At 36.2% G+C, this 12,410-nt stretch overlaps 1 protein-coding gene across 9 annotated transcripts in view; it reads left to right on the top strand.

The window, feature by feature from the left end:
* LOC106872891 (probable phospholipid-transporting ATPase IA) overlaps positions 1 to 12,404 on the top strand; it is a 427,279-nt gene extending 414,875 nt beyond the window's left edge. For 7 of the 9 annotated variants that reach the window (XM_014920050.2, XM_052969323.1, XM_014920053.2 and 4 more), the window contains 3 exons: positions 1,733 to 1,759; positions 9,736 to 9,779; positions 11,396 to 12,404. In XM_014920050.2, the coding sequence (XP_014775536.1) occupies positions 1,733 to 1,759; positions 9,736 to 9,779; positions 11,396 to 11,449 (125 nt within the window). In that variant the 3' untranslated portion in view covers positions 11,450 to 12,404. The remainder of the gene's footprint in view (positions 1 to 1,732; positions 1,760 to 9,735; positions 9,780 to 11,395) is intronic. The other 2 variants (XM_014920054.2, XM_014920049.2) reach the window with 1 other exon arrangement.
* Positions 12,405 to 12,410: the final 6 nt, after the last annotated feature.

The following is a 12,410-nucleotide window of genomic DNA, read 5'->3' as shown; positions in this document are numbered from 1 at the left end:
ATATATATATATATATATATATATATATAATGTTCATTTGTTTTATGTCCATTTTTCCATGCTTGCTTGGGTTAGTGAATACAGTATTTGAGACATTGATTTACAGCCAGATATCTCTTCCTGATGTTAGCTCTTACTCATTTATCAAACTATGGATCACTTATTCCAAATGCTTTCAAAGGTCTGAAATGCCCAGACAATTTGTTGATGGACAAGCACCACCCAAATGAATGAAGATATAAACAGACACACACTACATGCATAAGTATATACATATGGTGGTCTTTTTTTAATTTCCATCTACCAAATGCATTCACAAGGTTTTGGTCAGCCTAGAGCTATAATAGAAGATGCTTGCCCAGATTGATGTGCCATAGGACTGAATCCAAAATCACATGGCTGGAAGGTGAACTTAAATGTGCCTGCACCTATCTATCTGTCTATCATATGCCAAAGTGGTTAGGGTGTTGCACTCATGATCACTAGATCAAGGGTTCAATTCCAGACCAAGCGGTGTATTGCTTTCCTGAGCAAAACACTTCGTTTCATGGGATGACATCATTCAAAAGCTAAAATGATGCAAAGCACGTTATGACCAGCAGTGTACAACAACATCTGATAGTCTGGTTGATCATGAGATAGGTGTGTGTGTGTGATGGAGAGAGGGAGAGAGAGAGAACAGATTATACAAAAAGCAAAACGCAAGGAGAAACACAAGCATAGGTACTTATGATCTGCCTTTATCAGTTGTTGACTAAGAGCAGAATAGTATGTGTGTAAGAGAAAGTGAGAGTTAGTGTGTGCATATGTGTATACACATACTTGTATGTATACTATATAAAAAAAAAAAACACCCACAGAAATAAACAGTATTAGATGCATTACTCTCATAATACAGCACAATGCTAGACTAATACACTGACAACACATGAACACATAGACAATGCATACATATATCACAATAAAAAAAACGGAAGTGTCTTATGGATAAATGTAACAATGAAGTTTCTAGTACCAGCCAGCTTAACTAAATCTCTAAAACAAATTTGAGTGATAAATTCTACAGAAATAATATTTGCCTACCATAAAATGAGACAGTTACAGATGCTAGTGGCAATTTACATCCTGAAGATAAGCCTGTGAAAGTCTGGAAGCATTGACAGTTAAAACTGATTTTGGAATTTTATTGTTGCAAATGAAGTGAGTGTAGAAGACTTGTATACAAATATGAAGAAGAAAAAAACAACAGTAATTTAGAAGTAAAATATAGTTGTATATTCTGTACATTTTTAAAAGAAAAATTGTTCCCAATGTGTGTGTGTGTGTGTGTGTGTATAACCTCATTGAAGCAGCTTTGAGGAAGCCATAAGAGGTTACACTGGCACTTAACTCTAGGTGCACAGTTCCTTACAGCAGAAACAGCTGTAAGCTAATGAAAGTGATTACACAACTCCTGTTCTTTTGTCTTTCGTTTATTATTTAATATAACACTCTGTACTGATCTGCTGGTTCATACAAGCATCCAGAGTTGGGACCACCTAACAATTCACACTTTGCTGCCAGACTTTACTAATACTGTGAAGTACGACTGTATTGAGTTCTAACAACTGGTTATTGGTATCACTATGGCTAAATGGAATCATAAATATATTTGATACATGTGTGTTATGTGTTTATGTATGTGTATGCAGAACTGTTTTGTTTTTAACATGTAGCTTTTTAATGAATTCAGGTAAAAAGATAAAAATTTTCTGCAAAGGTGAGACAACAATGTAAAAGAATGCCAAAATGAAATTACTTCCCCACCGTTCTCGCTACCTGCCCCCTGCTTTAACCATGAACTTATTGCCCTTACTTACTCGCTTCTTGACTGAATGTGCTAAACATTACTAATAACATTTACTAATTTCTCTAACTAAAGCACTTGATTAACTCTGACAGAGTAGATGTGACTCTGTGGTTAATAGTAAAGAGAAGTCGATTTAATAAATGTTGACAAAGGAGATGTGACTCTTGAGATAACGAGAAGAGGTACCTAATTTAATTAAACATTGGCGCAGTAGACCTGATTGTGATTAAGAGGAGTAGGGGTGGTCAGTTTAAACCATTGCCTGTCCAAAACATTTTCATAAATTTGTTCTAAATGTCCATGGTTGTTTTCAGACTTTTAGTTAGCCTTTGTTTCATACATTTTATTATAAAGCTTTCCTTTCTTTCATTAATCCTAAGTTGCTCTAATGGTTGAAAAAAACAAATTGAGAATGTGCATCATATATGATGGATGGCAAGGAAACATGTCCTGTGTATCACCTCATGCGGTACACACAACAAGCAAAGGATTAATAAACATTGGCCAAGTAGGTGTGACCCCTGGAGTTAATGAGAGGAAATAGTAGATTTGATAAATATTGGTGGAGTAGATGTGACCCAAAGGACATTGGGAGAGGTTCCTTAATAAAAGGCTGGCAGTGCAGATGTGGCTTGACGGTTCTTCTTTATTCCCTAGCTGATGACCAGAAGGAGAGGCTGTTCTCTCAACCAGTACACTACTGGATGATGGATTTTGGTGATGATGTTATTCCATGCTTTCCAAGCTATGGTGCTGGCCTTAGCATGCTTGAGGTCACGGTGCTATGACTTTAGGTCTTCCTCAATTTATTTCACCCATGTCTTCTTTGGTGCGCTGCATTTTCCAGTGTCCATCCTGCAGACATGGACAAACCACTGTAGGGTTAATAGGAAATGGGTAGTCTGTTTAATAAACAATGGCCATGTGGATGTGACCCTGGAGATAAGGGTATGGTACTTGAGTAAACATTGATGGAAGGGATATGACCTTGAGGATAATGTGAAGGGTATGCAAATTAAAAACAAATTGGTGAAATAGATTTGGCTTTTGGTTAATGGGGGTGTATAGTTAATTTGATAAACATCAACAGAGTAGATATAATCAATGTTCGCTCTAATGATTCTGCTGTAGATTTACATAGAAATTTGCATTGTTTGCAAATTGTCTTCTTTGCAAAGTATGTGTTCATTCATGTGCATAGCCATTTTGTCAAAATTTCTTCAATGGTAAAGAAAAATTGATTTCATCTTGAAATCCTTGCATGTTCACAGCTTAAAAGGAACACTGGATGTGACCCTAGCATAATAGGAAGGGATACTCAATTTAATAAAAATTAGTAGAGCAGATATGGTGTGATTGATTTACTAAACATCAAAGGAACTACTATAAAAGCGGATGAGGTGAGGGCACAGGGATTTGATTTAACAAACATTGGTGTACTAGCTGTGACCTTGGGAATAAGGTCACAGCAGCCTTGAAGTAAAGATTTCTCTTTTTTAATGAAGATGTTAAGGTTCTAATTCTTTTAGTAAACTGAGTGAGTTAAAAACTGGTTCATTTCCATTGAAATGGACTCAGTCACTGTTTGTCTTTGTCAGTTGCTGTCAGTCACTGTTGGTTCCTGCTAATCATTGTTAGTCTCTTGGTTTCTGACAACTCTGTGTCAGCTTTTGTTGGTTTTTGTTAGTTTCTGTCAGTCACTTTCAATCTCTGTTGTTACTATCAGTTGCATTCAGCCTCAGTGAGTCACTATGCAGATATGTTTAGTCATTCTTCGAATGGTTTAATTCGGACTGAATAACATACAACTGAGTGCACACAACATACATAGGTATGTGTGTACACACCTGGAACCCTTCAATGTCATTAATGCAGCTACTACTGGAATATAAAACACAGACAATGTAGTAGGAATGGAATCATTAAATAGATTAGCAAAGATCAACATGAAACATCATTGATTTCTCTGCGCGTGTGCATGTGGGTTTTTTTTTTTTTTTTTTTTTTTTTTAAATGCTCTCTTCTTCCTTTTCAAATTTTCGTTTATTTCTCTAGCTTGTCTGATCTGCATGTTGCATCAGAAACAGAACTCTTTTTTCCTGCAGTTTCACATGCATGTTATTGAAATATAACAAAACACTTTTAACAACTAGATCCATCTTACTACAAGGGTCACTCATTTTTAATATATATATATATATTGAATTTGTTTTTGTTTTTTTTTATCATTTAGCAAATAGTTTCTTTATATATATATATATATATATATATATAATATTTGGATTTTTTTTTTTATCATTTATCAAGTTATTTCTATAAAACATGGATAAAATGTATTATTTTAAGGACAACAAGCTGGCAGAATCATTAACCTGTTGAGCAAAATGCTTAGCAGCATTTCTTCCAGTTTGTTACATTCAGAGTTCAATTCCACCAAGGTCAACTGTGCCTGTTATCCTTTGGAGATAATAAAATAAAGTACCAGTCAAGTATGGAAGGAGAGAGAGGATAATGTAATTGACTAAATCCTTCTCTCACTCTTTCCTCCCAAAGTTGCTGGCCTTAGAAATTATTGTTATTATTATTATTATTATTATTATTTCTATTACTAACATCCTCTTTTAATTGTACCTGAATTGATACTGCATTGATCATGTTATATTCTTTCCCTTTTATTTGTCTTCCTCATTTTATTCTATGTAGTAGTTAATAAAATGGCATGCATATATATATATATATATATATATATATGTGTGTGTGTGTGTGTGTGTGTGTGTGTGTATTTCATATTCTTTTATATGAAATTGATATGAAGACCGTATTTGATGGCATAAAAGTCGCACAGATATACTAGACACCTCAAATTCGGTTGCACATATTCCGGAAAAAGTTGTTAACACATTAAAGCATGTAATGTTTAACCCTTTTGTTACCATATTTCTATTGAAAAACTCTTCATTTGTCTCAATTAATTCTGAAAACTATAAGGAATTTATTAAAATAATTTTGTCATTATTCGGCTTGTATTTGGAATATAAATTAACATGAAATTTTGATGGAAAATTTGTGTCATAGAATCAGGAGTGGTTCTAGGCAGATTGGTATTAAAAGGGTTAAAGCAACTTCACATATAGGGTCCAGGGTGCTTTTTACTTTTTTTTTTTTAAGAATTGCATCTTATATGCCATCAAAAACGGTACACAGATCTGTGTGAATGAGGCTATATGTTTGCTAGTAACCTCTCTGCTGGCGTCGAGACTTGAAAATATTTTGAAATTGAGTAAAAATATAAAAATAATAATAAAGTCTGTTAATCATTATGATCATGTTTTTGTTGTGATGTTTGCAGATGTGCAGTGATAAATTATCTGTAATCCACAGCTGCAATGTGATTTGGAATCTCTTCAGTTCTTACCTTTGGGGAGAGGAATGAACACCACAAGATTTCCGTTTCTCTTTCTTTACAGACCTGAGTCTTTATACTTGGATAAGAAATCATCACTATTGTTGCTATTGTAGTTGTTGTTGTTATTTGTTAAGATTATTTCAACCTTATGAAAGTATTAAACATGGCACTCGTTCCTGTGGAATGATGGTCATGCTATGGTGATTGTTAATATATTCCTCCACTTAGCTTCCAGCACAGACACCAACTCCACAGATGGGTAAATTTGATGACTACCAAAATTACTAACTTGATGTCTCTTCTTCTCCTGATTTTATGTGTATATATACGTTCATACATACATAAATACATAGACATACATAAACTTGTTTGTTTCTTGCATCCATTTATATGCGCAAGCATGGATTAGGTGACTGTATTTCTAAAGCATGGTTTTACTGCCAGATGCCCTTTCCTGTCGCTAACCTTTAATTTTTTTTTTTTTTGTCAAGTCTGGGATCACCTATCTCAAAATGGATCAACAAATTTATACGTATATATATATATATATATATATATATTAATATTTGTCGCCAAGGTTGACTTTGCCTTTCATCCTTTTGGGGTCAGTGAAATAAATACCGGTTGAACACTGGGGTCGATGTAATCGACTTTCCCCCTCCCCTGAAATTGATGGCCTTGTGCCAAAAATTGAAACAAATATTTGTATTTATATATTTATGTATGTATCTATGTATATTTACGAGGTTGCATCATATTTCTACACTATGCATGTTATATCTCTATATAATGCATGTAGGCATATTGTGCATGTTTATATGTGTATACTGAATGCTCATCATATGTATATGAATATGTGTACTTATATATAATGTATGTTTAAACTCTTGTTTATAGTCAATTCATTTATTTAGACTGATTTTTCTGTTTTGAGTCTTTTATATATTAAATTTGGTTTCTTGATATTTAAGATTTTGTTTTCAGCTGTCACTCTCCTTATGTATGTGTCATCATGCATACCAGCTCGTGGTCTTTACACTACTTACATATATAGACTAGCAATTTGATTCACCCCCAGTATGATTCAGGTACATGATGTTGATAAGCCACAAAAATGGCAAAATATCGGTATCTGTTACTTCTGAATGAGATTAGGGACAAGTTGTCTCACTTGTTTATGACTTTCAGGTGTTTTAACGCCCAGTCCTTTGAGGGAGTCATCCCCACCGTGCTATATTGCAGTGTACCAGTGAACAAGCAAAACACATATTATGTGAGGCTGATAATGTTTACAACACTAGCGCTGCTTTTAATTCATAATTGTGTGTAAACTGCATGATCACGGCATAGTTAGAAAATTGGGAGAATGGCCTCGTGATTTTCTGAAGGATAGAAGTCAAGTGGTAGTAGCCAATGGGGCCACCTCCAATGACACGCAAATAGTGAGCGGTGTTCCGCAAGGCACTGTTTTGGGATAACTACTGTTCATAATGGCCCTCTCAGACATGCCCTCAACCACACAGAGAGCCACGATCACAAGTTATGCAGATGATACAAAAGTCTCACAGGTAATACAGAACCCTGAAGACACTATGCACCTGCAATGTGAGCTGGATGAAATATAATACAAGTGGGCTGAAAAGAATAGCATGCAGTTTAATGCTGAAAAGTTTCAAGCCTTGTGCTATCAGCATGCAAAACTAAATGCAATACCCATCAAATACACTGGACCTGGAGGGATTGCAAGCCCAGAGGCACAGTCAGTGCGAGACCTGAGCATTTACAAGAGTAATGATGCATCCTTTCATGTGCATGTTGCTAAATTGGCAATGAAATGCAAGCGATTGACCGGATGGATTCTTAGAAGTTTTAGAACAAGAGATCAGGAAACCATGATGGTCCTCTGGAAGATATTTGTCCTAAGCCACTTTGACTATTGCTCTCAGCTATGGTCACCAACCAGTGTCAAATTAATCTCAGAACTTGAGGCAATCCAATGAAGCTACACAAAGAAGATAGCCTCTGTGCAGCATATAAGCTATTGGGAAAGACTCTATTCCTTAGAGCGTAGGCAAGAAAGATATGCCATAATATACATCTGGAAGATCCTGGAGGGACTTGTCCCAAACTTTGACATTGAGAGTTACACAAATACTAGAATTGGGCGTCACTGCATAGTGCCAAGGACTCCAAATTTGCCATCAAGATGTAGGACAAGATACTGCAATAGCCTGGGCTTCAGAGGTCCACAGTTCTTCAATATCCTCCCGAAGGACCTGAGAGAGCTGCATGGGGTGGATGTAGGTGTCTTCAAAATAAAGCTAGACCTCTTCCTCTCAAGTGTCCCAGATGAACCAACTTCACGGTAGGAGGTGCAGATGAGGGCAGCTGCATCAAACTCTCTCATGCACCAAATGGCAGTGCCCCAGCATGGCCACAGCTCGTGAGCTGAAACTAGATAAAATGAAAAAAAAAAATGAAAATATATATATATATACATAAGTTCCCTGGACATTGCTGACTTGAGTCCTGGAACTCATGGGTTGCTCAATTTCCATGTAGTGTAAGTGACTGAGATCACAATAAAGGGATGCCAGTCCATAAACCAAAATCACAATCATATAATTGTATAATTGGTGTAACCACAAGGCCACATGCCATCATAGCTGGATAAGCGATGTGTAACTTTGTTAGTGTAGAGAATTTATATAATAAAATTTATACATGATGATGGAAAAAATACATGTATATAAAATGTGTGTGTGTAGCTACATGAGCATCCGCAAAGTTGCATGGCTGAGAAATAGTGAGCAAAATGTTAACTTGAATTAAGTTGTGGTCAATCTATCATGCTAGAGCTGATTGTGAGCTCTGTGGCTTAAGAAAGCTGTCACATCCCAACCAATAAGTGAGTTGCAGAGCTGGTGTCTGCTGACTTTCATGTCATTTTTTTCCCTCCACTACAACAGAACCACTTCATAAACTAATCTATAAAGAAATCAAAATTGTAATAGCATTGCATTGAGCTGCATTGGTAGACAAGCTCTGTAAGTGTTCCACTGCGGCTGGTGTTTACCGTAATGGCTAGAGGAGAAATAAGGACCACTGGTGAAAGCTGCATTTCAATGAGGAGCTCAGTATGATGAGAGCTGCCAAGTGCCACTAAAATTGTAAGAGAAAGAGGCTTTAAATAGCAAAGAGTGTTCTTCTTTTTATAAGAGTATACACTTGGAATAGTCCATTGCTTGAGTTAGTTCACTTCTTGTATCAAAATACTGAGCCTTCCAAAGGAGATAATAGAGGCCTGAGATATGTGGCACTAAGATGTCATATAAAAAGTGTTGGTACTGGTGATGGTCCCATGTAAAAATGGTTGATGTTAGGAAGGGCATCCAGCTGTAGAAAGCAAGCCAAAATGGGCTATGGAACCTGGTGTGGCCCTTGGTCTTACCAGCTCCTGTCAAGCCATCTAGCACATGCTTGCATGGAAAACGGACATTAAATGATGATGATGATGATGATGATAATAATAATAGCTGAAAGGAATGTTCAAAACATCTTTGTAGGTCCAGATATTTGATATGAGTTTATTATCACATACACTCTTCACAAGGCTCTACAAAGGTCCTACATGCACCCTTCCTAACTAAGCTATGTATTTTTAAGACCATTTTTCTCTCCTCTTACACTTGGAACCAACTTTCTCCCTGTGTGTGGAGCCTCTTCTCTCATGGCACCAAGTTTTTCTCAACTCTTGAGACCAGCCTTTTCATTAGACCTTTTCCACGAGCCCCGACCTTTCTGTTGACTTCTATCAGTAACACTAAGCCCCTGCTCCTGCTCAAGTCACCTCCTTCCCAACCCCTTAATGCTTTAACCATTTCAGGTAAATTTATTCCAAGCAAGTAAGAAATTGTTTTTATTGCTTGTCTTCAATTTATTTTTGAATGTTGTTGTTCTTGCTGTGCTGTTTCTCTATTTAATCCAGTTTTTATGTATTGCATATTTAACTGTACAAGTCGTAAAAACAAAACATTAAATTTCAACACATTGCTATAAACTGTGTCAAGTATTTTGTCTCCCCCCCCCCTTTCTTTCTCATATATGTAATTTCAGAATTGTATTTGTTTAGCAATTAACTACACCTGAGGCCATGTATTGAATCTAAAATAATTACATAACAGAGGAGTCATTTTAGCTAATTAACAACTCAGAAAATCTATTATAGTCACTTTTGTTTATTTCTTAATAATAGCACCAGTCTTTTATCTAATTTTGTATTAGACTGTACTAATTACAAATAAACAAAAAGTGATTATGCCAGTCTTTATGTGTTCTTAATTAGCTAAAATGACTCTGTAACTGATATAATTGTTATAGATATTCCCCACTCCTCCCATCTTCTCTCTCTCTCTCTCTCTCTCTTTCTCTCTCTCTCTCTCTCATGAAATTTATCATGTCTTTGTTTTTCTTCTCATAGATGGGTATGCATTTTCTCAAGAAGAACATGGAGTTATTCCACAGGTTCGTAATCATTTTATAATAGTTTCTTTGTTTAACAACTGTAAAAGACTATTTGACACTATTAACCCTTTAACGTTTAAACCAACTACAATGGCCAATTCCTCATATATTTGTTTTTCTTTGTGTGGTATGCATGTGATGTGAAGGCACATGGTTCAGTGGTGAGAGCATCAGGCTCACAATCATGAGGTGGTGAATTCGATTCCCACACCAGGCTGTGTGTTGTGTTCTTGCGTAAGACACTTTATTTCACGTTGTTCCAGTTCACTCACCTGTAGAAATGAGTTGTGATGTCACTGGTGCCAAGCTGTATCAGCCTTTGCCTTTCCCTTGTTTAACATCAATGGCATGGAGAGGAGATGCTGGTATGCATGGGCAACTGCTGGTCTTCCATAAACAACCTTGCCTGTGCTTGTGCCTTGGAGGGGAACTTCCTAGACGCAATCCCATGATCATTCATCACTGAAGGGGGTCTTTATGCATGTGATGTACATCATTCCGTTCCATATTCATAAAACCCCTCATGCACATCACACAATATCCACCACCAGTGTTCTGTTTTGAACAGAGTTTCCAAATTTTACTCAGTCTGCATTACTTTTAGATTGAGATTCTCTTTTTAATTACAAATGGTTTCTGATATATGGCATGTGTGTAGTGTTCAGTACTTTATTCCATGTTCATTAAATTCCTCATACAGGAATATAGGTGTGGCATGGCTGTGTGGTAAGCAGCTTGCTTGCGGCGAGCTGGCAAAAACCGTTACCCTGCAGGGCGAAATGCTTAGCAGTATTTCCCCTGTCGTTATGTTCTGAGTTCAAATTCCGCCGAGGTCGACTTTGCCTTTCATCCTTTCAGGGTCGATAAATTAAGTACCAGTTACGTACTGAGGTCAATGTAATCGACTTAGTCCCTTTGTCTGTCCTTGTTTGTCCCCTCTATGTTTAGCCCCTTGTGGGCAATAAAGAAATAAGAAGCTTGCTTCCCCATGGTTCTGGGTTCAGTCCCACTGCACAGCACCTTGGACATGTTTCCCAACATAGCCTCAGGCTGACCAAATCCTTGTGGGTGGAATTGGTAGACAGAAACAGCAAGAAGTCTGTTATATACATATATATATATATATAATAAATTAAAAAAATGTACAGTAAATAAACAAACAACATAATGTATACTAGTATACAACCAGACGAGAGACAAACTCAGAAGGTCTTTGTGTCTATGTTTGTCCCCCCTATACTGCTGGGCAACTAGTGTTGGTGTGTTTATTTCCCCATAACTTAACAGTTTGGCCATAGAGACCAGGCTAAATATTCTTCAAGGCAATGCCCCAGCATGACCACAGTTTAATAACTGAAACAAGTAAAAGATAAAAGATACACATCATACAGTGTCTACCACTAGGGCTCCATTTACAGGAAATTCTAATGTGAAGGTAAAAACTGTCAGTGTGTGCTCTTACCAACAGCTTATTGGTTTATTTGGAATCTGAAAAGAGCTTAGATGAAATTCTTTGATAATGAAATTATCATAAATCCTTATTTCTTATTTTCAATGTGTTTGATTAATTAAATCTATGTAAAACTTATTTAACCAATTTATTTGTGACTTTGCAGGCAGAGCTCATCCGCGCTTATGACACAACAAAATCCAAGCCTGAAGGACTGTGAGTTCCGTTCTGCTCCCATCGCTAGACCTGCCCCCTCTGTTGTAACACTTGCTGACACTTCTCCCATCATGTGGCGGATCTACCAAACAAGGATTTTTGAGAAAGACTATCTCTATCTCGGCTCTTTATTCTTTTCCTTTCTCACAAAGAATACCGACCAAGTACTGAGAATTTCCTGGACACTAACTAAACTTTTGAATATCGCTCTTTTGGGGGAAATGAAAGGATAAAACAAAACAACAACAAAAAAACACTGATAATGACAATTGGTAATTGATAATGATAACAAGGATTGGTATTAATAATGATGCATCAAACAAAACTGAAAAAAAAATTGTTTAAAAATTATTAAAAAAAATTAAAATAAATAAAAAGAAACACTCCTTCTCCCCATCCCCAAATGAAACTTTTGTTCCCCAGAAACTGTTCCCTTTTCCCCCCTTGCTCTTCCCACTTCTCTCTCTTTTTCTCTGTCCAATGTTGAACATTAATTATAACTACTACTAATACTACTCCCTCCTCTGCCTCCTTCTCTCACCTCAGACGGACAAAGACCGAACAGTATACAAAATACTCCATCCTCAACAGCTACAGCAATGCACGTTTGTTGTTGTTGTTGTTGTCGTTGTTATTGGTTTGTTTGTTTTACTTTTTCTTTTTTTTTTTTGTTTTCTTGGTGGGGAGCGGCAGGTTCTTGAAAAATTTGAAAAAAAAAGAAAAAATAGAAAAAAAAATTTTAAAAAGGGAGAATGAAAAGAACATTGAAATATTTTTTCCTATATATAAACATATACACACACACATACATATATACATACATATATATATATATATAAATATAAATGAATATACCCACTGTACCAAGTGGGGATTTGGGTTGATGAGTGTGTGTTGCAAAACTTGATTCAATTTACTGGAGAACTATATTTGTATAATGATGTAAAGTGAAAGGAAGGTTTCTC

The sequence above is a fragment of the Octopus bimaculoides genome, chromosome 7 (assembly GCF_001194135.2).
Source record: "Octopus bimaculoides isolate UCB-OBI-ISO-001 chromosome 7, ASM119413v2, whole genome shotgun sequence".
In the NCBI taxonomy this organism is placed as follows: domain Eukaryota; kingdom Metazoa; phylum Mollusca; class Cephalopoda; order Octopoda; family Octopodidae; genus Octopus; species Octopus bimaculoides.
Note: the sequence above shows the minus strand (reverse complement) of the source record. Positions and strands in the feature narration are given on the sequence as shown.